Here is a 27,512-nt window from a genome sequence, read left to right as displayed (position 1 = left end):
TCCTCCAACAAAGTCATAGAATGTCATTCCACCCAGGACGAGGGTGTCCCCGAGGGCGAGGAGGACATGGATCCAGACCCTCAGCACCAGCCTTCAGGCCCCAAAATCTGAGACTGCTTCACCCTCAGCAGCCTCCTGTGCAATACCAATACGAACCTCCGAGCGCCCCTTCCACCACGTTCTCCAACGCCCCAGCTCCCAATTTCCTGCCTCCACGACCAGACTTCGTGCCCTTCCCTCCACCCATGCCTCCATCAGCACAAGGCCCCCTTCCCCCCTGCCCGATCCGGCCCCCCTTCCCCAGCCACCAGATGAGGCCCCCCTTTCCCGTGCCTCCCTGTTTTCCTCCCATGCCGCCTCCGATGCCCTGTCCCAATAACCCCCCAGTCCCTGGAGCACCTCCTGGACAGGGCACTTTCCCCTTCATGATGCCCCCTCCATCCATGCCCCACCCCCCACCTCCTCCCGTAGTGCCTCAGCAGGTCAATTACCAGTACCCTCCGGGATACTCGCACCACAGTTTCCCACCTCCCAATTTTAATAGCTTCCAGAACAACCTCAGTTCCTTCTCACCCAGTGCTAATAATAGCAGTAGCCCTCATTTTAGGCACCTCCCTCCATACCCACTCCCAAAGGCTCCCAGTGAGAGGAGGTCCCCAGAAAGGCTCAAGCACTATGATGATCACAGACGCCGGGATCACAGCCACGGGAGGGGCGAGAGGCATCGTTCCCTGGATCGGCGGGAGCGAGGCCGAAGTCCTGACAGGAGAAGGCAGGACAGCCGCTACAGATCCGATTATGACCGGGGGAGGACACCGTCCCGCCACAGGAGCTATGAGCGGAGCAGGTAAAGCACATGTGTGTTTTTTAATGAAGTGCAGAGGCCCTGGCACAGGCCATTTTTGTTGATCAACAACCAAACCGAAAAGGTCCAGCTGTGCATTTCGGTTTATAAAAGGAAAAGCATCCCAAAATTATCAACATAGATTCATTTCAATGAATGTAAGCCAGTTACTCTGCATAATACAGTTGACATTTTAATGATGATCAATAAAAGATCTTGTAGTTGTTTGTGTGGATGTTGTATTTAATTATGTTCAGTGTGATCACCATATCAGGTTACAGCACTTGAGTTCTTTTGGAATTGTTGATCTGCGTATGTTATCAGTCAGGAATCGAAGTAGTTAACAAGCAGAACTTGCTTTCTGATGTTTAGGATAAGTGGAAGTTTATCATATATTGTTGCTTTCTTGCTCTGTTCCTTTATAAAATGAAATAATACACATTATCAAAGTTACAGTTTTCAAAATGGCTTTTTGATTTTGTTGCATTGAAACATATTCATACTAAAGAAAGTTGCATTTAAAACGTACTATTCCATTCCAGATTACATTTCTTTTTTTTTTTCCAAAAGACCAAATATCTATGTATACAAGAGAATAAGGTTTCCAACAGACACTCATAGATGAGCATCTAGAAGTGCTCTGAAGTTATATGCAAATTCTTTGTGTATGTATGTTTTTCTATAAGTTAATCAGTTGCTTACAGCAGATTTTTAAGAGATGGTGTGAGTCTATTACACCAAAAATCTAACAACCATTGGTTTAGATGGAAAAATAAAAATGCACAGATATCGATTGTACTAATATTTATTCGTACCTTCAGTGAACTCTTTATATTGATGAAGATTTGAGGTTTTCCGGTTGTCAAGCTGGTAACAGTGCTGCTCTTTGTGTCTGCTGTGGTGTGTTTACCTTCATTGTCTTGTGGAACTTCTGTGCTGAAAAGTTTGAGGTCCCCAGAGTGGTCACTCCGTTACTTGGGTTTGTGGAGAGCTGGTCTTGGCCTCTGTGGAATCAGTGTGCTTCTCAGTTCCCATGTTGTTCTCATGGCTGGGGGCTTGATTCTGACTGAACATTTTGCCAGTAAACGGTAGCAGTCATTCTCAGTCCCGAAGAGAGTGACCAGTGCTTGGAAGGTTTGGAAGGAAAATGCTCTATTGCTTCTCCCTGATGCCCAGTGGAAGGTGGAAGGAACATATTTCCTTCAGAGGTGACTGATTCTGGTGGGCCAAAGCTGACAGAGTTGGTAGACTTTTAAAAGTCTTTTCAGCACGACTTACTTACTGTTCCCGGTCAGTTTTGTTCTTAATTCTGTGATGGACTAGTTGGCAGAGGCCTGTGATGGTTTATTTTACAGTTTTATGGTGAAAATCTAAATCAGAAAGAATTTGTTAATAGTTTTCTTCAGACAAAGTGATTATTAATAAAGCTATCTCTGGGGAAACATTTTGCTGCAAACTTCAGCATTCTAGGTGGCATTTTTTTTTCCGTTTTGGGGGTGCTGTAGTTTTTAGGGCTCTGCTGTAAAATCCTGGATTCTTCCATCCAGGCTTAAGCTTGGAGTTAATGTGTTTGTTTGAAGAAACACAGATGTCCTGTAAACTGAGGATGTCTATCAGTAAGTGAAATCAAGTGCCAAAAGAATTACCCTTAATCTCCATTATTCTAAAAGGCAACCCCTTTACCATGAAGGACCTTAGGCAGTTACCTCATCTTTCTAAATGGCCTTTATTTACTTTGGAGTTGTTTTATAATGTTGTATTTGGGATATTTGCCCAGGAGCTGCCTTAGTGTCACAGCCACATTAAAATCAGCTCCTTTTGGGGTCTTAGTAGCGTGTCAGTCATCTGTCTTATATGGAATGCTTCTGTGAAACAAACATGGGGCACCTGAAGTCCTAGTATAACTTCTAGAAGTATATTGGAGAAAACCAAAAGTTCACAAATTTGTGCATTAGGTTGTGTTAAGTTTATGCAAATTCTTTAGTCTGTCCTCTGGCTACTTCTCCCCTTGCTTTTTGGGGTAAGTGAATCTGTCCTTTTTCAAATTTCATTTTCCCTCTTTTCCTCCTGCTCCGAAATCTGGTTGAATAATAATTACAAGATCCTTTTAGGGCAAACCATTTCTAGAGGAAGTTTGTGAAGAAGTAGATGTATGCATTTGCTATCGTGAAAGATCAGGGTTCCTCCGGGGAGTGGGAAAAGAAGCAGCGGCAGATGCAACCAGTAAGGTGCAGTGCAGCGCCTTCCCACAAATGAGTAGTGTTATAGCACAGTAATCCCCATAGCTGTTCTGTTGAGTACAACGTGTAGTCATCAGAGAGCTAGTGTTATGTATCTAATACTATGCTTCCAAACAGGGAAAAGTTTTTGGAAAAATAACCCAAGCATTGTTTTTCTTGCTTTAAATGGCTTTATCATATAATGTTACTGTGACTTATGTCCATACTGGTCTTTTCAGTTCATAGCCACTCAGAGGTAGTAATCATCATCAGAAATGCCACTCTTGAATGCAAAATTCTATCCCCTAGATGTTAAAAAAACAAACAAAAAATTAGGAATATCCTTTAAGTTGAGGGTTTTTTTGTTTGTTTTGTTTTTTTTTGATGTGGACCATTTTTAGAGTCTTTATTGAATTTGTTACAATATTGCTTCTGTTTTATGTTTTGGCCTTTCGGCCCCAAGGCGTGTGGGACCCCAGCTCCCCAACCAGGGATCGAACCCGTGCCCCCCACATTGAAAGCGGAAGTCCCAACCACCAGGGAGTCCCTAAATACAGTTTTTATTTGGAAGTATAGGCAATTATTTTTTTCAGCAGCCATGCCAGCACAAATTACATTATATCTTTGTCATGTGGTACCGCTCACTAGCTGGGATTTACTGCCTAAAAGTAAACTGTAAATTTAGAAGTGTATCAGGTAAAGAATGTATAATTCCAAGCACTGGCTCCTTTACTTTGCACAGCTGGTGTGTACCTGTGGCTTAAGTATATGTTAAAAGTATTATTCAAAGGAGTCTTTCTTGAGGAGGGGTGATTTTTAGGTGAAAAAACAATTTTTGTTTTAATATCTAAGATCTCTATCAGTTTTGTAAATTTTGATTTCAGTGAATTTACATTTCTTCTGTTTGGCTGTAGGTTGGGGGATTTTTTTTTTTGGCCATGCCACATGGCAAGCATATAGGATCTTAGTTCCCAGACCAGGGATCGAACCAGTGCCCCCTGCAGTGGAAGCACGGAGTCTTAACCACTGAACTGCCAGGGAAGCCTGGTGCAGGGAGAGGGAGATGTTTTTGAGTTCAGACATTTTTGTAGTCTTCTTGTAGTCTTCTTGCTGGACTCAGACTACTATAGCATTTTTTTCCCCCATTCTAAGACCTAGTAGTTATTTCCCTTAGATTTATTTCTGATATAGACACACTGGAGTTCCGATTTTTGTTTCAGATCTCATTGTACTTACTAAATAGACTCAAGTTATTACTATTATTATTACTAAATTCTGGTGTCACATTGGAAGGTTCAAAATCCTACATTCTAGTTTTACACTGAGTAAACTCAGTGTCTCCATTTAGAGTTTTTCTTTCAGATGAAGACAGCATTTAAAGGTAAAGTGACTTAGAGTCTCATGACAATTAGTGATGGCTAGAACTATACCTCAGGCCTATAACTTATAAGAGTTTAGAACTCTTTCATTATAGACCCTTGTCCTAATCTTTACTGTAAAAGCTTTAACTGGCATATATTTGATGGATGAAATTAAGAGTGTTCTAGAAATCAATAGACAGTTGAATCCTTTGAAGTTTTCCTCTTAGGTTAAATAATCAAGGTTGGCTGGTTAGAAGGTCTCAAGAGAAGATTATGATAAAATTCCCTTTGTTGCTCAGTATTAAGTATGACTTCTTTTTTTTTTTTAAAGAAAACAGCAAGAAATGTCCAAGTTAGTTAACTTCTGTAACGTGAAACACTCCTTTATCCTCTAATAAATGAAGGATGAATAAAAATTCCCATAGTGAATAGTGCCTGCAAAATTCTTAGGTGAGGTGAGGTTCATTTATTCAGAAGGTGAATTCAGTGAAAAGAGATGGTGTTTTGAGTCTTTCTGTTGAAAACAGCTCTGTGTATTAATTCCTTTAAGAGAGCGGGAACGGGAGAGACACAGGCACCGGGACAGCCGAAGATCACCGTCTCTGGAAAGGTCCTACAAAAAAGAGTATAAGAGATCTGGAAGGTAAGCAAGGAGTTGACACTGGTAGAAGTCATAGGATTATCTCCTGGAATTCAAATTTTGTGCTTGTGCAAAGTATCAGCCAGGTCTTAAGAATAGCCTGAGAGTCTGTCCAAAGAGCCCTGTGAAAAGTTAAAGTAGCCAATTACTTAAAAACCTTTACTTTCAATATGTATTGAGAATGAACAAGGAAAATCTTGATACATTTCCAAAAGTTAGAAATTATATGGGCCACTTTCTGACCTCAGTTGCTATAAAACTAAACATTAATAATTCAAGGTTTTTTAAGAAAAACCTTGAAAATTCATAATTATGCTCTTAAATTTACTTGTTTCAAAAAAAAAGAGCAAAACTGCAGTCACACCTTATTTGGAAAAATGACATTGAGATTGCTGCAAATCAAAACTTGCAGGATGTAACCATTTCTATATCGATAAGTAAAATTCATGTCTTATGTAATGGTAATTAAGAACAGTACTCTAGGATCTGACAGATTTGGGGTCAATTATTAGTTTTCCCAACTTTGTTATTGAGCAGAGTAATCTAACTTTTTTTAAGCCTCAGTGGCTTTGTCTAAAATAAGGACAGTTATACTTGCCTTATTGAGTGGTGAGGGGTCGTTGAGATAATACACGTAAAACACTTAGAACTGGGCCCAGTAGTGCCAAATAAATGGTAACTATATATCTAATTATTATCTGATCACTTGACTCTAGAAATTGGTAGAGTATAAGAAAAAGGGATTTAAAGATAAAAGAAATTAATGAAATAGAAAATAGAACTGAAGTACTATAATAATATTTGTAAATAAATGCAAGATTTCTTTGAAAGGCCGTACAATTTAAAAAGTGGCAAATCAAGAAAAGAAATACATACATTCCATTAAGTATAAGAAATTATACTTTAAACCTCCTTCATTACTGTATTATTACAGGAATGAAGGAGGTTTAAAAATTATTGTATGTTGGTATAAGTACAGATATTTTATTTGAGAGATTTAAAAACTTGGATGTGATGGGTTGTTTTCTATGAAAACAAAAATTGCAAACCTTACACAAGAAGCAGAAAATTTTAATAGGCTGATAACCATGGAAAAAAGTTGAAGAAGGTGAATTTGTGCCACTTTCAAAAAAGTTTTAAACTATTTTAGAACACTGATGAAGATGGAAGGAAAGCTCAGCGCGTGCTGTGATACCAGGAGAATCCAAATGGCAAAACCTAATCAATGAAAAGAAACCACAAAACAATCTCATATGAATAGGGATATGAAAATACTGATTAGTATATTAGCAAGTTTTCAGTTGTGTGTTAAAATAATTGAGAGATTATTCCAAGATTGCATGGGAAGATAGGTTAATATTAGGAGATTTGTAACTGTAATCCTTTGTGTCAGAATCTGTAGGGTTATCTCAGTACCTGCCTATTAGATATTTAAAATAAAGTCACATCCATTTATGAGTAGAAACTGGTAAACCTCGAGTATAAGCAGACTTCTTCAACATGATGAGAACATTATCTCGTGACGAACATGATTGATACCATCTCAGAAGAGCCAAATTCAATGTTGAAACCTTATAGACCTTCCCATACACATTAAAAGGGGTCCTGTAAATCATTGAGGATCCACATTAAATAAAGACAAGGGGGCCCAATTGCCTACCACTGTCACCTGATGCATAGCTAAATCAACAAGCAAACGAAAAACATTGCATCCTTGTGTGTTCCAGGTATTGTACTGGTACGGTGGTATAGTCATTAACAAGAGTCCCCACTTTTCAGGAATAAGAAAGTTAAGTACTGTGAGAAGTGCTTTTGGTAGAGCAATTAATTACATGTTGCTCTGGGAACACAGCAGTCGATAACTCAGTTTAGGGTAGTCACAGAGAAATTGACATTTTACTGATACCTAGAGTATGAGTAGGAATGCATGAGGGAAGGGGGATGGTAGGGGAAGAGAGAGAGCAGGTGTGAAGGTTGCAGTATGGAGAATTGGTCTCAGAGGATCAAGCCTCGAGGTAGGGAAATGAGTTTAGAAGGCTTTTGTTAGTAATCCACAGAAGAAATGGTTGTGCCTAGACCGGCACAGGGACAGTGGCGATGGGGAAAGATAGAGGTAATTGAGAGATCGATGAGGGACGCAGGAGGACTTGATAACTGATCGTGAGGAAGAGGCGGCAGCAGTCATCATCGAGGTCTGGTGTTCCCCTTTGAGGGCTGGGAACACTCAGAAACAGGTAAAGAAAGTTCAGTTCGGGGCAAGTGGGATTTGAGAATCTGTGAGACAACCAGATGGAATTGTGTGGTAGTTATTTGGACACAGAGGTGCAAGGTTCAGAAAAGAGATCCTAGCTGGAAATACTAAATGCCATGGATTAGACGAGGTCAGCTGGGAAGAGTTTGTTCAGTGAGAAAAAGGGCCTGAGGAGGAGGAGAAGAAGGAGGGGATGAGAATAGGGAACAAGTCAAGATACTGCGTTGGTGGAAATCATTGAGGACCCGTCTGAGGCTGATGGTTTTTAATGTGCTGTGCTAGAAATCTCTTCAGTCTGCTGGTTTCTTCCCCATGCCCAGTAGCTTGTGGAGAAGGCAGAGACTTGGATTCTGTGAGTGTAACTAATGCAGTAGATGAGAAAATAAAAATTACAGATGTAAATCCTGTAAAGGAGGGAGAGTTATCATAGTTGTAATATAGCATCTTGTTAAAAAACAATTTCGAGTTTGGGTTTTGAAATTTGAAATTCCTGAGACACCTACCTAAAAAAGATGTTTTGTTCCTGTTTTGAAATGTCCCTCTCAAAGTGTTAAAAAAAAAAAAAAGAAAGAAAGAAAGAAAGAAAAGAATACTAATTGTTGTTCACAATAGACAACCCTGACCATCCATTATTCAAGATACCTGCCTAAGGGGATGGGGTGACAATGTCTTCTGCCTGTGTTTCTTGATGATAATAATAAACATTTGGTGGGATTTTTAGTACATGTCAAAATGTCTGTGTCAAACAACCATATTAGCATTTAACTACCACTTATTAGCTGTGTGATAGTGGGCGAGTGATATAATTTCTAATTGTTTCCTCTCTAGGGGATGTTTATATCTGCCTCAGGATTCTTGTAAGGATTAAGTGTGTCAGGGTGCGTACAAGAGTGTCAGGCTCTTAGGAAGCACCACAAATGAATAAACAAACAAACAAACGAAACCACACCACTGGGAGCCAAGATTTGCCATTATTAGCTAATGATATTATCAGGAAAATTCAAGAGAATTAGCTAAGAAACATGAGAATTAACTCACTGAAGTTATAAAATAAACATACTATAATTAATAGCCTTCCTAAATACTAGTAATACCTACTTGGAAAATATAACAGGGAAAAAAATGTAGATTGACTACAGAAAATTTAAATTAATAAAAATTAAATATCTTATTAAACTTAAAAAATATATAGATCAATGGGAAGAAAACTTCCCATTGTAAGTGTAGTAGATGACAAAGAAGCTGATGTAAATGAATGGAGGGCATGCCATATTCCTGTAGTGGAAGTGGAAGACAGGGTTATAAAATACCAGTTTTCTTCCAAAAACAGCTGTAGTTTTTGGCGGCATTGGTGGTATAGTGGTGAGTATAGATGCCTTCCAAAAAATCTATTTTAATGTAAGTTCGGTTGAAGTACCAGTTTTAGTAATCTAAAATTCTTCTTTGGAATAGAAGTGAGTATAATGAAGAAAAATAATAATGCACAATTTGGTATGGATATAGATAGATGAATGAAACAAATATTGAACAACTTTCAAGTATATATAAAATTTTACATCTATCATGGAGCTGTTTTTTCAAATCAGAGGAGAAACTGACGTGGGAACAATTAGCAAGCCATATGGAAAAAAAATTGAATTCAGGTTTCTGCCTTAGGTCTTGGACAGATACAGTAAAAAAATTTAATGTTAAAAGTAACTGAAGAAAATATAAAATATTTATTTAACCTTGGGATGGGAAAGGATTATAAGTGTAACACTAAGACTGGAAACAGAAACAAAAAAATCTCTAGATTTGGCCATATAAAAATTGTATGTAGCCATAAGCAGAATTATAAGGAAAACAAAAAACTGACAAAGGTTACATTACATATGACAGCAGACAGGTGATTATTTTAATAAAAAACTCTTTCAATAAACAAAAAAGACTATAATCCTAATTTTAAAAATATTGGCATGGCATATTGACTCAGATGTTCAGAAAAGAAGTGAATGTGAAACGTGTCATTTCAGTAGTGACGAATTAAATGAGATACTCTTCATAAGAATGGAAAAGATTAAAAACAATCATGTTGACAAGATGTGTAGAAATGGGAAATCACATATGGTTTTGATGGTAATCTAAACTGGTACTGCCTATCTGTAGAGAAGCCTTAAAAAAAGTACACACTCTGTGTGTGAAATAATCTGACAAGTCTGCAGAGAACCCAAGTGTGTTTACAGTAGCATTGTTTACAGTGGCAAAAAAAAAAAATAGTAACAACCTAAGTGACCGATCAGATTTGTCAAATTATGGTATATACATATAAAAGAATAATATGAACTTATTAAAAATGGTTCAGATATAGATGTATTGAAGTAGAATGATGTTCCTGATTTACTGCTGAGTTGCGGAGAGCAGGCTATAGAGTTTCTTTTTTGTTAAAACTTGTATGTTTACATATCTGTATCTTTTAATACATTTGTGAAATATAGTGGTTCTCTCTGAGTGGTGTTACAGGTGATTTTTGTCTTGTTTTTGTTAATGCTTTATTATTTTTCTACAGTGAACATATATACATTTTACTTCACAGTACATTTTTTTTCTGGTAACAAACCTAGTGATGTACATGTAATATTTGGAAGTTTTCTCAATAAGTAATATATATAACCCTTCTAATCACTCACCCTTTTCCCCCTGATGTATACACACTCACACTTACCCTGTCATAAAATCAGGAGTGAATGGTAGAGTTGATGGAAAAAGTTAATTTGTGACTTTGACCCAGGTGTAAACTTTCTTGGATAATAGTGACGATTATTATCAGGTTGCCAGGCAACACTAATAAAGCAGTTACTCTCCTTGGCTGGATTCTCAAGGCCTTTATGGTTTCACCTGAATTTCTTGGGCTTAATTTAAAACCTATCCTATAAGTTTTTCCCTCCAAGCACATCCATAGGCTGGGCCTTTGAAAATTTCATGCCCCAGAGATTCAAGGAGATAGAATTGCTTTTTTCCTTTTTAATTGAGTTAGTATTTGTGGGGATTCGAATTAGGCAAAGTGGTGGTTCATTAAGCAGTAATACCCAAGTGTGCCCTTCCAGAGAGATGCTTAGGGATAGTATAACTGGTTCACTCTTGGATTATGGTCCTCAGGCTAAATTTATGGCCAAGTTGAGACCATGTTTTGTGAAGATATTTTTCTTTTTTCTTGGCAAAGCAGGATGTAGAGGATTCAAAACTAGTGTGCTCAATGCTGAGATTGTCTATATATGTGGAGATTTCCAAATATTTCCCAGATATCTTTCTCTTCCAGGAGTTATGGTTTGCCGGGTGCTTCTGAACCTGCTGGATGCACACCAGAATTATCTGGGGAGATTATTAAAAATACAGATTCTTGGGCCCCACCCCTGGAGACTGTGAATCAGTAAGTAGATCTGGGGTAGGGCCTGGGAATTTGTATTTTTAAACAAATAACTTCAGGTGATTCTGATGTCACCAGACTGGTGTCAGGGGGTCACTGGTGAATATGGTGGTTTGCCATGACGTTTTTCTTTTAGGTAAAAAATGAACTAAAGAGGTGAAATAGAACAGTTTTACAATGGATGAACATTTTTAATAATTAGCCTCCTTCGTCCCCTTTTGAAGTCGCTCCCCAAGTAGGGAGAAGAAGAGAGCTCGTTGGGAGGAAGAAAAAGACAGATGGAGTGACAACCAGAGCTCCGGCAAAGAGAAGAATGGTAGCTCAGTCAAGGAAAGAGAGCCGGAGGAGTTGCTGCCCGACAGAAACGAGGAGGACGACGACGAGCTCCTTAAGCCTGTGTGGATCCGATGCACCCACTCAGAAAGCTACTACTCCAGTGACCCCATGGATCAGGTGGTAGGTCTGAAGTAGGAGAGAAGCTGTGGACCAGAGCTGCTCAGCCTCGGTACTATGGGCGTCTTGGGCCAGATAATTCCTTGTGGCGGGGCCCGCCCTGTGCATTGTCAGATGTTGAGCAGCATCTCTGGGCTCTACGCAATGGAGGCCAGTAGCACCCTCTGCTCGTTGTGATAACCAAAGCTGTCCTCTGATATTGCCACATGTCCCCTGGGGGTGACAGAATACCCCTCCCCGCCCCCTCCGGTTGAGAACCACTGCTGTAGACCAAAGCTGCTTTACAAACGCAAGAGTGCAGCAGGTTAATGAAAGGATCTCTGCATTCTGCACTTTTTATGACACTGCTAGTCTTAATACTGGTGGTTTTGTAAGCCCTCACTCATAGCTGCTTTATGCCTTTTGTGATCTTTAGCCTTGTGTGTGTGTGTGTGTGTGTGTTTTCCCCTCAAAATGAGAAGCAAGGGAGAATTGAGTTTGTCTCTTACAAGTCTATCCTTGACCAAAGGTAGCCATAGCAAGTTTCCCGAGCACATTGCTGGTTTTGTGGAGTGGCAGGTGTCATTGCCTTTGGTGGGCTCTCGAGAGACTCAGCACACGTGCTGTGGGAGATGGGGCTCCTGGGGCTCGGCAGCCGCACCTCATTGAAGTGGGGACCCCACGACCTCCATATGCTCACTTCTTTTCTTTCTTCCATCTCCATTTTATTTTCTGTCACTCTCCTTTCTTTTTTCTCTTTCTCTCTCCCAATAGGTGTCATGCCTCTATCCCATTAATTTAGGTGTATTTGCCATGCGATGGACGTACAGTAATGTTCATTGATTAAATGAATGAGTGAAGGAATGGATATCTACAGATTTAGGACAGAAGAGCTTGCAGATGTTAGGTTTAGTGAGTGGGGTAGATAAGAGAGCATAGCAGTTGTCTGGAATTTTGTAAACATAGCTTTGACTTGGACTGGGCCCTTATCTATGGGGAACTAGAGAGGAGACTCCCTTGCCTTTGAAAAAAGGATCTGAGAAATCTTTCCTGGTGGCATGATATTTTACTTGATAAAGTAAAGCAGAGTTTTAAATCATAGTTCACGTGATACAGGGAGGGAGAAACTCACATACGGAGCACTGTTTGGTGTCGAAACTTTACTCCATGAATCTCAGATTATCTCATTTAATCCTTAAAACATCCCTGGAAAGAAGGCATCTGTTACTTCAGAATGTTGCTGTAAATAAGAATACTTGACTAATCGTGACTTAAACTCGCTGGGTTTATTTTTCTCAACAAGCTGTCTGGAGGGAGGTGGTGGCTGGTGTGCATTTAGTGGATCAGCGATGGCAGGGTCCTAGGTTGGCATTGCTGTCTTCTGGAGGGTCCACCACGGTTGCAGGATGCCTGCGGCAGCTCCAGGCATCACGTCTTTACACACCTCTGTCCAGACACAGATGCAGAGGGCAGTGTTGGGTGGAGCCTCGGGTGCCTGGGGATCTTTTCTTCCATCACTTTGCCCAGAACCGCGTCGTGTGTTCTCCCCACGGATTCGTTTTCCATCTCTTCTGTAACTAATTTCCACAGACTTCACGGCTTAAAACAATACATTTATTACCTCACAGTTCTGTAGGTCAGAAGTCAAACTTGGGTCTCACTGGCTAAATTGAGGTACCAGCAGGGTTTCATTCCTTTCTGGAGGGAGCCTGTTGTCTTGCCCATTCAGGTTGTTGGCAGAGTTCAGTTCCTTGTGGCTGTAGGATGGAGGTCCTTGTTTCCTTGCTGGCTGGCAGGTAAGGGCTGTTTCCAGCTTCTAGAGGCCATGTGCATTCCTTGGCCCGTGGACCCCTTCATTCATCTTCAAAGCCAGCAGCCAGTGGGTCGAGTCCCTCTTGTGCTTTGAATATCTCCTGCCTCTTTTTCCATTGCATCTCTGAATCCTGTTGGGAGAGGTTCTCTGCTTTTAAAGGCTCATATTAGGTTGGGCCCACCCACATTATCCCATCTCAAATTCTGTAGCCTTAATCACATCTGCAAAGTCCTTTCTGCCATGTAAGGTAATGTGTTCATTTTCCAGGGATTAGGACAGAGGCATTTTAGGGGTAGGGGGACTGTGGCTCAGCCTGCCTTCTGAGATCATGAGTTTTCTGCCCCAAATCTGAAGGGAATCATGGTTCTCTAAGCAAGGAGGAATGGCAGAATGGCTGCCATGGGTATTATTATTATTGAAATAACAAAGTTGAAGGCACTGAGGTTCAGCATTTAAACAGGCAGAGCTCTATTTTTCCCCCTCACCTTTTTGTGGGCGTATTAAAACTCCAGTGTAGAAGGAAGGCAGATAAACCAGAAGCCCAATATTGGCCTTTGTGTTTGTGCAGCGTTGGGGCAGAGAGACAGTAAGAATGTCAGAGCTATCCCAGCATCGCCAGTGTCAGTAATGAGCCGGGGCTGAGGAAGAGCAGTTACCCCCTTTTGGGGTAACTGCAGATTTTATGATTTAATATTCATTTTATGTCTGAAAGGTACATTTTGAAAATTACTAAGTCAGAGAGTATGGACATTTAAAGTGATTTTCAACCTGGGAGGAGAGTGGGGAAAAGTGGAACACTTCCTCTAGGAATGCGTTGCAGAACCTTGTGTTTGTGGAGTGTGTGTGTGTGTCCCTGTGTTTATGGGGTGCATGTGTTTGTGGCGGTCATTAGATTAATGTGGGATATAGACTATCAGTGACTTTCAGTAGGGGAGGAGTATATGTTCCCTAGCAGGGTGTCAGGTGTCATGAATTCTCAGGGGTTTATGATTTTTTTTGTTGTTGTTATATCAAAAGAGCATAGATAAACTTTTCTAACGTTTCTGAATGTTGGCAATGTGCATTTTCCTGAGGACTTTGTCGACCATAAATGTGTGTGTGTGATTCAGAGCATCATTGCCAGCACTGGGCATTTTGCTTTTAAATGTTTATTAGCCTTCCGGGAGGGTGACATTCAGCCGGCCGGTCGGCGCGACGGGCTTTCCGTCCTAGAACCATGGCCCAGTTTGTCCGTAACCTCGTGGAGAAGGCCCCGGCGCTGGTCAGCGCTGCTGTGACTTACTCGAAGCCTCGATTGGCCACATTTTGGCACTATGCCAAGGTTGAGCTGGTTCCTCCAACCCCTGCTGAGATCCCTACAGCTATTCAGAGCTTGAAAAAAATTATCAATAGTGCTCAAACTGGTAGCTTCAAACAGCTTACAGTTAAGGAAGCTCTACTGAATGGTTTGGTGGCCACTGAGGTGTGGATGTGGTTTTATGTTGGCGAGATCATAGGCAAGCGTGGCATCATTGGCTATGATGTTTGAAGACCAGTCTTTGCTTTATTATTTGGGTGTTCTTGGACCATGTGTGAGCAGACTGCTATTTGAATAAAATAAGACAATGTGTCAAAATCAGTGTTTTCTCTATCAAGCACTACATGGAAGGTCACAATTTCTCTTGATATTAAGTTGGGTTGTCTTTTGCTTTAATACATTAATACAGCTCTAAATGCATGTCTTTGCTTAGCCTGAAATTGGAAAGGATAGATATGAATATACCAACCTGGCACATGTATATATGAGGATAGCATTTTACTTTGAAGTCTTGAAATAAATGATATTTAAGCTTAATTTTAGAAAAGTTGGGGAAAGGCTTTGAGAAAACAAGAACTTGTTCCAGTAGGAGAAAAATAATACCGTGTGCCAAACATGGAATATACTAGTTAAATCACCTAGTATAAAGAATACAATTTGGACTGTTTTTCTTTGCTAAAATCAGAGAAAGACCCCTTTGACAACAGCTGTGTCTGTAAATGTAGGGGTACTTTTTGTCAATTTGAATATAGCTTCCCCAAAAGAGACCAGCTGGGTGATATTCTGTGTGTCTTTGTAACATCTTTAACACTAGGACAGAGAATGAAAGCAATGACCTATGTTTTCAGTTTAATTTTGATATGTTATTAACCTGTCTTTTTTTTTTAAAGACCTACCTTTACAAAAATAAAATATCCTATAGATATTTAACAGGATTATAGTTTAGTATCGTCCATGGGTCAAAATAATATATTATGTCCTGAAATAAATACAAGTGATTGGTATCAGTCTGTAAAAAAAAAAAAAAATGTTTATTAAATCGAGGGTTGAAAAATGGCACCTTGCTAGTACAAATCTTTGGTTACTGGTGAGCTCTTATTGTCTCTTTGGTATGACTATTATTAATACAGTTCCTAATATTGATCCTTTATTTTTCAAAGGGAGATTCTACGGTAGTTGGAACAAGTAGGCTCCGCGACTTATATGACAAATTTGAGGAAGAGTTGGGGAGCAGGCAAGAGAAGGCCAAAGCTGCTAGACCCCCATGGGAGCCTCCCAAGACGAAGCTAGATGAAGATTTAGGTGAGTCACAAGGCACTAGACCGAGATCCTGTGCTCTTTTATTATTGCTTAATCCTGAACTTTTGGGATATGTCCTTGAGAGTCCCAGATTGAAATTTCCTCTTGCCCGTTTGGTTCTCCTAATTACAGTCAGCAAATACATAGCAGTGAAACTTTCTTCTTTCTGATCTTATTTTTCCTTAGTTACATTCAGCAGAATACATAAGAGATCTCATTTGCAAGGTGTGCTGACAGTTGTGTCTCCTGTAGAATCGTCTTTTGTCTTAATCAGAAAGGACCATTGTCCAGCCTCCCATCAAAAGCAGGAGCCTGTTCCTGTGCCTCGGGCCTCTGATTGGCAGGCATTCCCTGTGGCCATCCCCACTGCCAGGGTGCTCCTGGTTTGATGAGAAACTCCAGCTATAGCCCAGCTCTGTTTGAAGGTTTCTCTCTCTTCACAAAGTTTTCATAACTTTCTTATATGGTGATGTCTTGTCTGTTCGCAGACAAGACATTCAGCATGCCTTTTCCTGCGTGTTCTCTGGCTCTCATCTGTCTACTTTCATTATGTCTCCCTCGCTGAGAGGCAGTGTCCATGGTGGGGAAGAGCACTGACTGCACCAGCTGACCTGGGTTTGAATCCTTGCTCCACTACTTGAAAAGTGCGATCTCGGGCAAGTGATTTAATCTCTCTGTGCCTTACTTTTCTCATCTGTAAAAGAGGGATGACAGCCTCCATCTCACACAGTACACTCGAAAATACAACCATGTACGGGTTCCTTATTACTATGCTGTACTACGTTAATCTCTTGTAGCATTAGTCAAAGTTCTAGGTCTTTTTTTTTTTTTTAAGTGTGGTAAAATACTTACAACATGTACATAAGACACATAAGATGTACTGTTTAACCATTTTTGAATGTACGGCTCAGTAGTGTTAAGTACATTCACATTGTTGTGCAAACAACCTCCAGAACTCTTTTCATCTTGCTAAACTGACACTCTATCCACATTAAGGAACAACTCCCCAGTCCTCCCTCCCCCAGCCCCTGGCAACCACCATTCTACTTTCTGTCTCCATGAATTTGACTACTCTAGGTACCTCATATAAGTAGAATCACACCATATTTGTCTTTTTGTGGCAGGCTTGTTTCATTAGCATAATTCTTGGTCTGTTTTTATCCAGTCATTTCCAAGGACTAAAATCTTCTGTTGCTACCATCGAGAGAAAAACATTTACAATCTTCAGTCTGACGTTCAGAGCCTGGCATTCATGACATTTGAGCCCTTCACTTCCAGGTTTTTCCGTGAGACCTTTGCTCCAGCCAGATTCCACCCATGCTCTTGCCTCTGTGCTTTTGCCTGCAGCACTCCATCTGTGTTCCTTTCCACCTCATCAGCCTAACCCCACCCCCACTCCATGCCTTGGTCGTATGTACCCCTTCTAGGAAATCCTCAGTGACCTTTCCGGACCAGTGTGGATTCACGGCACCTTTCTGAATGTGAAACTTTATACTGCTACAGTGGTTTGCATTTTCTCTGGCGTTGTTCATCAAGTCTTTCTTTGTAAAAATATTTGATTCTTTGCTTCCCCCACTAGACTGTGACTTAGGATTATGGACTCTATTATTTTTCATGGGGTTGCTTAGCAGAGTTCTAGTATGGAGTAGGCACTCGAATATTTGCTGGGAGATAAACAGCTCTCCTTATATTTAGAGGTTTGGGTCATTAGAAAGTAAGTCTCCAGGTAGAACCAGCTTGCAGATTGCTTCAGCATCTCTCCATGTTTTCCCCTCACCACTATAGAGAGTTCCAGCGAATCCGAATGTGAGTCCGATGAGGACAGCACCTGTTCTAGCAGCTCAGACTCTGAAGTTTTCGACGTCATTGCAGAAATCAAACGCAAAAAGGCCCATCCTGACCGACTTCACGATGAACTTTGGTACAATGACCCAGGCCAGGTATGAAGGCTTTTATGTTCTTGCTGTGAAGGTTGCGGACATACACATCACGTTTATGACTCTAGGCTCAGAAGATGCATGTTAGCTGGCACTGAAACTGAATTTTCCTCAGGGTTGAGTGTCATTCTTCACAGCTTATTTCTTTTCAGCTTCTGAGTTCAGCTCCAAAGCATAAGCACCAGAGCAAGTGTTCCTTGAATCATGTTTGATGATGTTGGTAAAATCCTGTGTTGGGGAGCAGGATGATGGTGCTGCCACATTAAACTTTCAGTAAATGGAAGGAGATGAGTGGTGGGTTAGGGAGAGAGCACTTGTAGTTCTTTCTAAAAGCAGTTCATCTGGGGGCTTCCCTGGTGGCGCAGTGGTTGAGAGTCTGCCTGCCGATGCAGGGGACACGGGTTTGTGCCCCGGTCTGGGAGGATCCCACATGCCACAGAGCGGCTGGGCCCGTGAGCCATGGCTGCTGAGACTGTGCGTCCGGAGCCTGTGCTCCACAACGGGAGAGGCCACAACAGTGAGAGGCCCGCGTACTGCAAAAAAAAAAAAAAAAAAAAAAGCAGTTTATCTGTAAGTTATCTTGCAGCCATCCAGTAAACAGTGTCCCAAGTCCTGTAAGATTCCGTAATTCCTAGTTGGTAGTAGTCACAATGTCTTATAACTTCTCTTTCTTGTTAATAAGCATGTTTGAGCTAATTACATCATGGCTGGACATAATTGTTTTTATTTTTGCTTACTATTTTATTATGAACTAATACATAATACAAAATATTAATAGTATCTATAAAAGATTTGTATTTTACAAATATACAGTACATACAAAAATAGTATCTTTAATGCATATGAAGTTATCAAGCATAATAAAACATATCTCTATAAAAAGATAATTTAAAATTTATGTTTTATACATAAATTCATACCATTGTCTATTATTTTGAATGCTCTTCTCCTGGTACTTATTAGATGACAGCTATCTAAATTTTTTTTCTTGATAGAATTAATATAGTTAGAATGCCTGACAGAAGTGTACTTTCTCTGAGAACTGCTCTCTGAGAATTGAGCAGAAATGTTTGCAAATGGTCAGTGCATTTTGAAATCTTACTTTGATATATTAATCATGTGTATGATCTCTTTAAACAGCTTTAGTGAGTTATAATTCACATACCATACAATTCACACAATTAAAATGTACATTTCAGTGTTTTTATGTATATTCACAGGAATATGTGCAATCATCATCACAATCTAATTTTAGAGCATTTTTGTGTCCCCTAAGAGAACTCCTGTGTCCATCAGTCACTCCCCTTACCGTGTGGTCATATCAAGAAACCTATTCCTTGGTTTCTGTGGGTTCTTATTCCTGTCAGAGATTTACCAGGGCCTTCTGTACAGTCTCAACATTGTGTTTACTCTGTGGTTTTGCGTCCTCTGTACAGTTGAGCCTTATAAAGGGCTGATCTGCATTGGGGCCCAGACCCTGGTAAAAGGCAGGAATGTATGATGTCTATCTCACTTCTCCTAAGTGAGCACTAAGTGATTTTTCCACATTTTTCATCACAACAGGTTGTGCCCAGCATTACGAATGTGTTGTGACTTTTGAGGGAACTCCATCACATCTCTGTTTGCCAGCTTTTACTTTGGATAATATCTTAATGTGATTGTTTGTCTGTTTGTTTTAGGTAGCCACGTTATTCCTCTGCTGTACCACCTGGAGCTTTAGATTTCCCAAAAGGATAAAGAAAGTTACAGATTTTTACTTTAAATTTCTTTTCAAAGTTTAATGAGATATTTTCATTGGGCACGAGTTACAAATCCCTGGAAATCGAAAGAAATATGTGTGTGTATATAGAATATATTTGTCCCATAATATGTGTCATATTTATAAATTATACATTTTAATTAATACAAAGAAAGTGAGAAATGGAACTCCACTTCCCCATACTCTAAACTGATGCTCTCGTGTCCTTTTTGATTCCATATTAACCATTTATATTGAATAAACTCATGAAATTGGCTTTTAAGGCCCTTTAAGATTTTGACCTCAATTCTGCGTTTTTGGTTTTCTCACTCACACATATGGTCCGTTCCATTTAGATGGGTCTCAATCTCATGTCCCTGGAGCATAACATAGGATTTCTTCCTTCTCTCTTTTCTCTCATGCTGGTGCCTCATGTAGAATAGCCACATTCTTTTCCCGTCCTGTTCAACCCTTCACATTTTGGTTTCTTGAAGCCTGGACATTTTTCCTTTTTCTTTAAAATTACTAAGCATTTCATATGTGTGTTATTTCTCCCATGTGGTGTAAGTATTCCTAGTGCTTGCTTCAGCAGTGCATACACTAAAATTAGAATAAGTATTCCTTGACTATGTGGACCCTTAGCTATGTATCACCCTCCTTCTCCCCTTTCTACCCAAGAGGCATTCAGGATTATTCACTTATTGAATCATGTGGGTGGAATTCATGGCAGTAAAATGAATTCAGGTGAACAAACATATACAGACTCACCTGATTAGTGTTGAAAGTTTTTCTGGTTCAGGTAGGCATTTTCTTCCCTCTGCTTCAGATACCTTTAGGTCTGTCTTTGAAAACATTTAATCTGCAGGTCACCTTCAGACCATTCTTTGTGTTCCTTCAGAATATAAAATAGGCTTTTCTTTTGTGAAAGAGTCATTTTTCCTGAAATAAAAAATAGGGGGAACATACTGGAAAGTGATAGGAGAAGATGGGGGCAAACAGGTCTCTGACATTGTTATTTTCTGCTTGGCTGCACAAATAAGTCAGGAATCCAGCGTTGTCATACCATTTCCCTTTATCAGACAATAGAGACAGTTTGCAGCTTTATTGGTTTGGGAACATCCGTTTAATCTTCTAACCGTGACAGCCTCTTCAGAGCTTCGCTACTCATGACATTAAAACCCACACAGTTTCCGAGGCATCATCGTGCATGGAGTGGATTTTCCCCCAGTAAAAACGAATTACATTCTGTTTCTGACAGATGAATGATGGCCCACTCTGCAAATGCAGCGCAAAAGCGAGACGCACGGGAATCAGGCACAGCATTTATCCCGGAGAAGAGGTAACTGGTTCAGGTTATTATATTTGTCAGCGCTGAGAAGCCAGAAGTAGACAGATGCTGTTGCTATTCTTTTCCCCGTAAATGAAATAATACCATGGAAATAGTCTTCTCATATTCCCTAATAGTCTCTGTTACTGATAATTGGAGAAGAAACGTACTTGGGTTTTAGAGGTGGAGTGGGAATGTTATCAAGGGAACTTTGGAAGGTTCATTATTTAAAATAGGCAAAGTGAATTTGAGTTGCTTTTTTATTATTTTAAGTATCCTAAAACGGTACATATTGCAATCTTTTTTCATGTTTTTGTTATAAATGGGTGTGAATCTCCCTGGAGAAATGATCTTACTGAAGTGCTGTAAGGCACATGTCCTTTTTCCTTGGGGACGTGAGTGTACACCGTTGTGTTTGTTAGTCTTTGTCTGTTGTCCCCACTCAACTGGGAGTGGCACACGGACTTGTTTTACCTGTGTCACACCCCAGTCCCTGGGCTGTCAGGAGCGCGCCAAATGTGTCTGCCTGATGAGTTGAATACTTTTACATCATAGAGTTATATATACCTACTCCTGTTAAGTTATTTTCCTTCGTCTTTTCCCCATTATCTTTTATCTTTACAAACTATTCTCTTTAATCCCAGGATTGTCACTTTATGATTCAGCACATTATGTTTAAACATAGTTTATGTAAATCCTTCATTTCTATGTAAAACTTGTTTGAGGCCATAACAGTAATCAGACTAAGGGCTAGGAGCCGATGGAGGATACTTTGAACCACTTGCCTCCCTTTGACCTCGTTTGTCTCTGGCAGTTGGCCAGTGTAGCGAGGGCCTGTGGGACAAGATCTGCTCTCTGTGAGTGTCCATGCGTGTGCTTCAGGCTGGGGTCTCTGCAGGCAGGGCTGCAATGGAGACATTTCACAGGGACCAGGCAAGAAGAGAGTGGGCTTGGGACTGAGCAGAGGCGGAAGTCCACCTGTGATGGGCCTTTAAAGCCGGGCTTGTCGGAATTATCTTGCATGGGGCTGGAGTGGCTGTCATACCTGCATCTCCCTCGTCCCGAGCAAGCTGCCCTAGGAAGGGCACGACTTTGGCGGAGGGAGGGGCTCTGTAGTGGAGGCTCACCTGGAAGGAGCCAACAGCGGCAGGCTGTATGCTGACTGCTTTTCCCACAGCTGGGCAGCAGGCCCTTCCGCGAAGGCAGATTCAGGTGGGCAGTGGTGCTGGCTGAGGAATTCTGGGCAGGCAAACCCATCCTCAGAGTACATGTGGCCCTTTCACAATGGACGGGACCTATGTAGTCAGCATTCCACCAAGTGGTAGGTTGGTCTCCTTCAGGAATGGTGCCATATTGGGGGCCCAGCGTTGGTCATTGGAGGTGGCTGGCTGGACGTTCGGCAGTGGCGGTCAGCTTAGCCAGCTTAGCCTGGGGAAGTGAGGTCCATGCTGTGGGGCTCGTGTGAAGCCTCCGTCTCTGCTACTGTGGCCACTTCGTTCATGTGCCCACCCTGTCTACCCTAGGTGGCTAATGACCGAGGCTGGCCGGCATCATCTGGCCATACCATTTTGTCAGCTAGATGGTTTAGAACCTCTTCCACAGTGGGTGCTCTCCCGTGAACATCCACATGTGATGGAGAGATCATCGTTCTCTCCTGTTTGTCTACCTACAAGTCTCTCCCCCAAGACCTTCTTATCCCTGATCTTCCCATCTTTTTCCTTCTAGGCCTCTGACAGCTGGCATGGCCACTTGCTTCTGCCATGAGTCCATCTATATTCTAGCCTCAGGCTACTTCTCTTTCCACACAGAGTGGATGACCAGGTACACCACCTGAAACTCCGCCCACTGGGAAGATTCTCCCTCATCGCTGTCTCTCAGAGCCATCCCTGAATGAGGCTGCAGCACGGTCCGTTTTTGGCTTGCACCCCCTTTCTGACTGACCTGTTTGCAAACCAAGCTTGGGCTTTTCCTTATGCTTTCATCCTCCCGTCCTTAGTCATCAGCTGAGGGAGGGGAACTGATGCAACGGTGGTGGGCTTGTTCGTGCCCTCTGCTCCTGTGTGTGCTTGGTTCTGGATGTACGCCCCCTCCACCTTACCATGGGTTGTTGCTGGTCCCACCCAAAGTTATGCCAGGGTGGGACTGGCAGAGCCCAGCTTACGATGGGCAGTTCCAGCCACATGTCTGTTTGCTGTCTCTTGGCCATGCCTTCCAGTTCTACCAGGGCCCAGCAGCACCCCAGGAATTGCTTTTCAAAGGCATATAATTCTTCACTATAGATGGCATGGCTTGGCTCCAGAACCCCAGAGACCAGCATTATGATTCTCCCAGTGTGGCCACAAACTCTTCTCGGCATCTTTTCCCACCAACAGTGTGGGATTTGCCGAATTGTATGGCCCCTGCAGCATGGCTGCTTGCACTGCGGTTTGGAACTGCTGAGGCCTTTCTCACTTGAGTCACGCTTACAGCTGGCAGCCTTTTGTGCCACTTTATAAATGGGCTGCAGTAATATTCCTAGCTAAGGACTCCACTGCCTCCTGAGCCCGGGGAGGCCCACCTCGTGTGCTGCTTCCTTCTTCATTGTAGGAGGTGGACGAGGCAATAATTTTGTCTTTTACTTTGGATGGATGTCTTGGAACTCCCCAGAATGCTCCCCTAAAATGGTGCGGCTGGGGTAGACCCTGAATCTTCGCAGGGTTTCTCTCTCACCCTTTGGAGCATATCCATTTTACTAGGGCTCTTAGTTTGCTCAACGTATTAATGTCAAAGATGCGGTGGAGCAATATAACATTCTACAGTATTCCAGAAGGTCAGGGGCACCTTGGACTGTATTATGACAGTGAGTGGGAGAGTGAACCCGGTGGCAAACCCATAAATGTTGTCTGTTCCACGTAAATGTGAACCAGTTCTGATCGGAACTGGTCCTCATCCTGATTGGGATAGAAAAGGATACATTCAGCAGATCAGTTGCCACGTACTTTGTACCTGAGGTCAGATTAATCTGCTATAACTACGCTACGACACCTGGCACAGCAGGTGCAATTAGAGCTACTTGGTTGAGCTTGTGGTGGTATATAGTCATCCGCCAGGATGCATTTGGTTTCTTTAGGGCCCAGACTGGTGAATTAAACAGAGATGTGATAGGGGCAGTCATCCCTGTGTCATTTGGATCCTTAAGGGTGGCACCAATCTCCACCATTCCCCCAGAGTCATACTGATTTTGAGGTCCGGGTTGGGTGGCTTCTGCTTGACCTTTCCCATCACGATGGCTCTTACTCCACAGATCAAGGACCCAGTGTGAGGTGGCGCCGTCTGCCAATTTTGTCAATTCCAGTGGTACACTTGGGAACCAGGGAAATGACCACAGGGTGGATCTGTGGACTCAGTGGACCTACTGTAAGCCAGACCTTGACCAAGATTTTGTTTACTACCTTGGTCTCATCTCCCCCACTCTGACAGGGATACCAGGATGATACGTCCAGTCTCTGAGTATCAATTGATTCTGATGCTGGGTCTAACACTCCTTGAACTGTCTGGCTTCTTCCTTCCCCGGTGTACAGTTATCTGAGCAAAATGGCCGTAGGCCCCTTGGGGGAAGGACAGGGCCATCATGACCCTTTTTGCTGATGATAATGTTGCAGGGCCCGTCCTCCTGCCTTCTGGCCACCTCTTCAGGCAGTGGATTTCAGTCCAGTAACTTGTCAGGCCTGGAGCCGGGCAAGGGATCATGAGTGTTTGCTGGAGCAGCCTACCTTCAGCCTCTTGGTTATCCAGTCTTGATCACTTCCGTTGGTACAAACTAAGGTAGTACTCTTATCAGCTACCCATTTTTTTTGTACCTAAGGACACGGTGTTGTGAAAACCACTTCCATGACTCTTTGTGGGTTATATCCCCTTGGCTGCCACTTCCGTCTTGCTGGCGATAATGATAATTGTGTGACTTGGCTTCTTATAATGAGCCCCATCATCTGGCCTCTCTTGTTTCAGAGTCCTGTCATCCCTGCTGCTGTAACCACCTCTCTTACAATCAGCCCTGGCCTGCAGAGGAGGCCACCACCGATCGTCCTAGTGATGCTGGTGCCCCTTCACGAGCACATTCCTTTTGGCCTTGGTCAATGGCGTGTCCTCTGGGCCTTCCCATGGAATATGATTATCTGATAATATTTTTCAGTCATAGATACTATATCCATCCCAGCGTACCCATTTCCTTGAATCTCTGAATTCCTTCCTCCTCTGTCGGTCACTGCAGTTTTGGTATTTTCACTTTACTCAGCATGGGCCATCGCTTTTTCATGCTTTTAGGAGATGTCTTAGTAGGGAGTTCTCAGCATCTCCTGACATCCTTGAATCCTGAATGCTCCCAAGTCAGTAAACTCTTCCCTAATTAGCTGTATGTTCTGTTCCTTTTGATCGAGCACTCCCAGCATCTGGTCGTGTGTGGACTCCTGCTGCCGGCACGTGCTGGTGCCAGCTGGTTCTTACAGTTCCTTTGGGATGTTATGTCTCCTCTCAGCACCTTCCCAGCTGTAAAATGTGAAACCAGTTATGCTGTGAAATGACCCTAATTACAGGTCTGTTGTGAGGTCGGGTGCCGGGAGAGTGAGGACAATGTTGCCTTCAGGGGCTTTTGTTGTCTTCAGACGGGTGAGTGCTTGCTCTTAATAGACAAGGATGGGCCACCTCTGAAGAGGCAGAAGGCTTAGAGGCGTCTGAGGAGTCAGAACCTGTATGTCTCATCCCGGGTTTTCATATCCCTGACCTTGGCATAACAGACCTGCCTTGGTTGACTGTTAATTAGCCTTTAAGGTCCACCCACTCGGACAGGTAAGCCCTGGGCTTGGTCCTGGTGCTCTCTGACCTCTCATTGCAGGTGGTAAGAGCCTCTTTGTGTGCAATAGCAGGCTTTCACATCTGGCTTCTAGCTGCCTTTCCTTCTCCTCTGCTGCTGCATTTCTGTAGAGCAGTGGTTCTCTTAAGTGCAGCTCTCCAACTAGTATCAGCATCACCTGGGGCCTTGTTAGAAATGCAGATTCTCAGGCTGCCTCAGCTGCTGACTTAGAAACTTCTGGGCGTGGGGAGCAAGCAATCTGAGATCACACTAAAGTTTGAAGAGCATGGTAAGGCATCAGTGGTGCTCGGCAGTAGCCGCCCATCCCATTATCCCTACAGCTACCCGTCTCTCATAGTTTTAAACACCTGGTGCATTGCACCTGCTTCCACTGGCACAGTCTCCCAATTCAGCATCTTTGAAAGTTTCAATTGGCGTGTTATCTGGTGCCAGGGGCTGTGTGCTCCACCAGCCACCATGATGGGTTCCTTTCTGCCAGTTGGATGGTAAGTGATTCAGCTCCAAAACCCTATCTCATCTCCTGCTTTCTTGGATCACTTCTGGTGCCAACTGTCACACGTTGGATTCTCCCAAAGCAGATGCTAAGATGAAGTTTGGGGTGCATGTTTCTTAGGGATCTTCACCTGTGAGAGGAAGAGGATATTAGCAGCATCGGATAGACGGATTAGTCTAACTATGAGTCAGCTCCAGCAAAGCCCCTGTCAACCTGGTGCTGACCCAAGGAATGAGTATTGCCCATTCAAGTCGGGCTGGGGGGCTGGGCCTTTGTACCTCTGCCTCGCTCAGTACACGCCTGACGTCAGGTGAGGGACCTCTGCAGTTGACACAGATCCTGAAGCAGCCGACAACTGGAGACTGCTGTCCACGCTCTTCACAGTAGGCAGCAAGTCCTTCCTTGAAAGATGGTCTGGGTCACCCATCGTTGTGTCTGTCACAGCGTACCCAGTGATTCCACTGATGCTTCTGTTGCTGTTTTCCTTTTCCTGTCTTAAGCTCTCTGCATATTCTGTCCACCACCTCTTGTGCTTCCTGCATTTCTGGTTCCCTCTTATTTTTATTCAGCATATTTAACCCTTTCACTTTTTTCCCCTTCCTATTATAACCTACTGCTGTTACTTCTGAGATTATTTTTCTTGCTTTCTGGGGTTTTTTTTTGTTGTTTTTTTAGTTTATTGAGAGGTTAGCCAAAAGTCAATTATTACGTTATTTTAAATGAAAGGAAGACAGTCATGGAAATTCAGATCTAGAGAGATCTATATGTTGTATTGTACATGAGTTGGTGGGTTGAATGCCAGTGACCAGCAGCCCATTTTTATCTATCTAGTAATGGTAAAGTGAATACTGTCCTTCCCTTCCAGTTTGTGAAGGAACACACATACAACCTCTTTTGTCAGATGCGAATCTAGAAAATACAGTCTATTTTTAAATAACAGTATTTTGCTGCTTTACTCTTAAACTCATTTTTATTTTTCCCCTCAGGCCATCAAGCCCTGTCGTCCTATGACCAACAATGCTGGCAGACTTTTCCACTATCGAATTACAGTCTCACCTCCTACAAACTTTTTAGTGAGTTCCTAACAAAATCAGGTTTCATTTGTTTAAAAATGTAGTAAATAGGTTCTATGTACATAGGTTAAAATGTGAATTGGTTAAATATGGATTCAGTTCTTAAATGTTCTTTCTTTTAAAAACATTTTATTTTTATGCCAATAAAATTGACCTTTATCATAGTGACTTTTATTTTTGGCTTCTTCTCATTATACTACTTTCTGTATCTTTTTTCATTTATATTGTTGGTACCACATAATAGCCAGTGAATTATGGAGAGCTTGTTCGTTGGAGCTGTGGAGTTGGAAGAATGCAGAGAACGCTTGTGCATCTCTTAAAAATCAGCTAATAGCTTATGTATTATCTATATATTATGACCATAAGTATTGCATATATGACAGTGATAATAATACCTAATGTTTGTTGACTATGGTACTAGGCACCATTCTAAGTATTTGACATGTATTAAGTTATTTCACACAAAAAAATCGATGAAGCAGGTATTATTATCCCCACTATGCAGGTGGCGCAGTCGTCCATGTTTTACAGATAAG

General features: G+C 42.0%; 2 protein-coding genes across 14 annotated transcripts in view; both read left to right on the top strand.

Annotated features, from left to right (window-relative positions):
* The window catches only part of DROSHA (drosha ribonuclease III), a 139,369-nt gene that overhangs the window by 3,400 nt on the left and 108,457 nt on the right, over positions 1–27,512 (top strand). For 10 of the 13 annotated variants that reach the window (XM_067730448.1, XM_067730445.1, XM_067730443.1 and 7 more), the window contains 8 exons: positions 14–847; positions 4,975–5,067; positions 10,611–10,721; positions 10,943–11,174; positions 15,421–15,562; positions 17,345–17,499; positions 20,493–20,573; positions 26,890–26,976. In XM_067730448.1, the coding sequence (XP_067586549.1) occupies positions 14–847; positions 4,975–5,067; positions 10,611–10,721; positions 10,943–11,174; positions 15,421–15,562; positions 17,345–17,499; positions 20,493–20,573; positions 26,890–26,976 (1,735 nt within the window). The remainder of the gene's footprint in view (positions 1–13; positions 848–4,974; positions 5,068–10,610; positions 10,722–10,942; positions 11,175–15,420; positions 15,563–17,344; positions 17,500–20,492; positions 20,574–26,889; positions 26,977–27,512) is intronic. The other 3 variants (XM_067730452.1, XM_067730449.1, XM_067730453.1) reach the window with 1 other exon arrangement.
* Positions 14,125–15,267, top strand: LOC137221169 (ATP synthase subunit g, mitochondrial). Its single transcript, XM_067730440.1, has one exon. The coding sequence runs from the start codon at positions 14,180–14,182 to the stop codon at positions 14,489–14,491; it is 312 nt and encodes a 103-aa protein (XP_067586541.1). The 5' UTR covers positions 14,125–14,179; the 3' UTR covers positions 14,492–15,267.

This window comes from Pseudorca crassidens, chromosome 3 (genome assembly GCF_039906515.1).
Source record: "Pseudorca crassidens isolate mPseCra1 chromosome 3, mPseCra1.hap1, whole genome shotgun sequence".
NCBI lineage: Eukaryota > Metazoa > Chordata > Mammalia > Artiodactyla > Delphinidae > Pseudorca > Pseudorca crassidens.
This window is presented reverse-complemented; position numbering and strand designations above follow the sequence as displayed.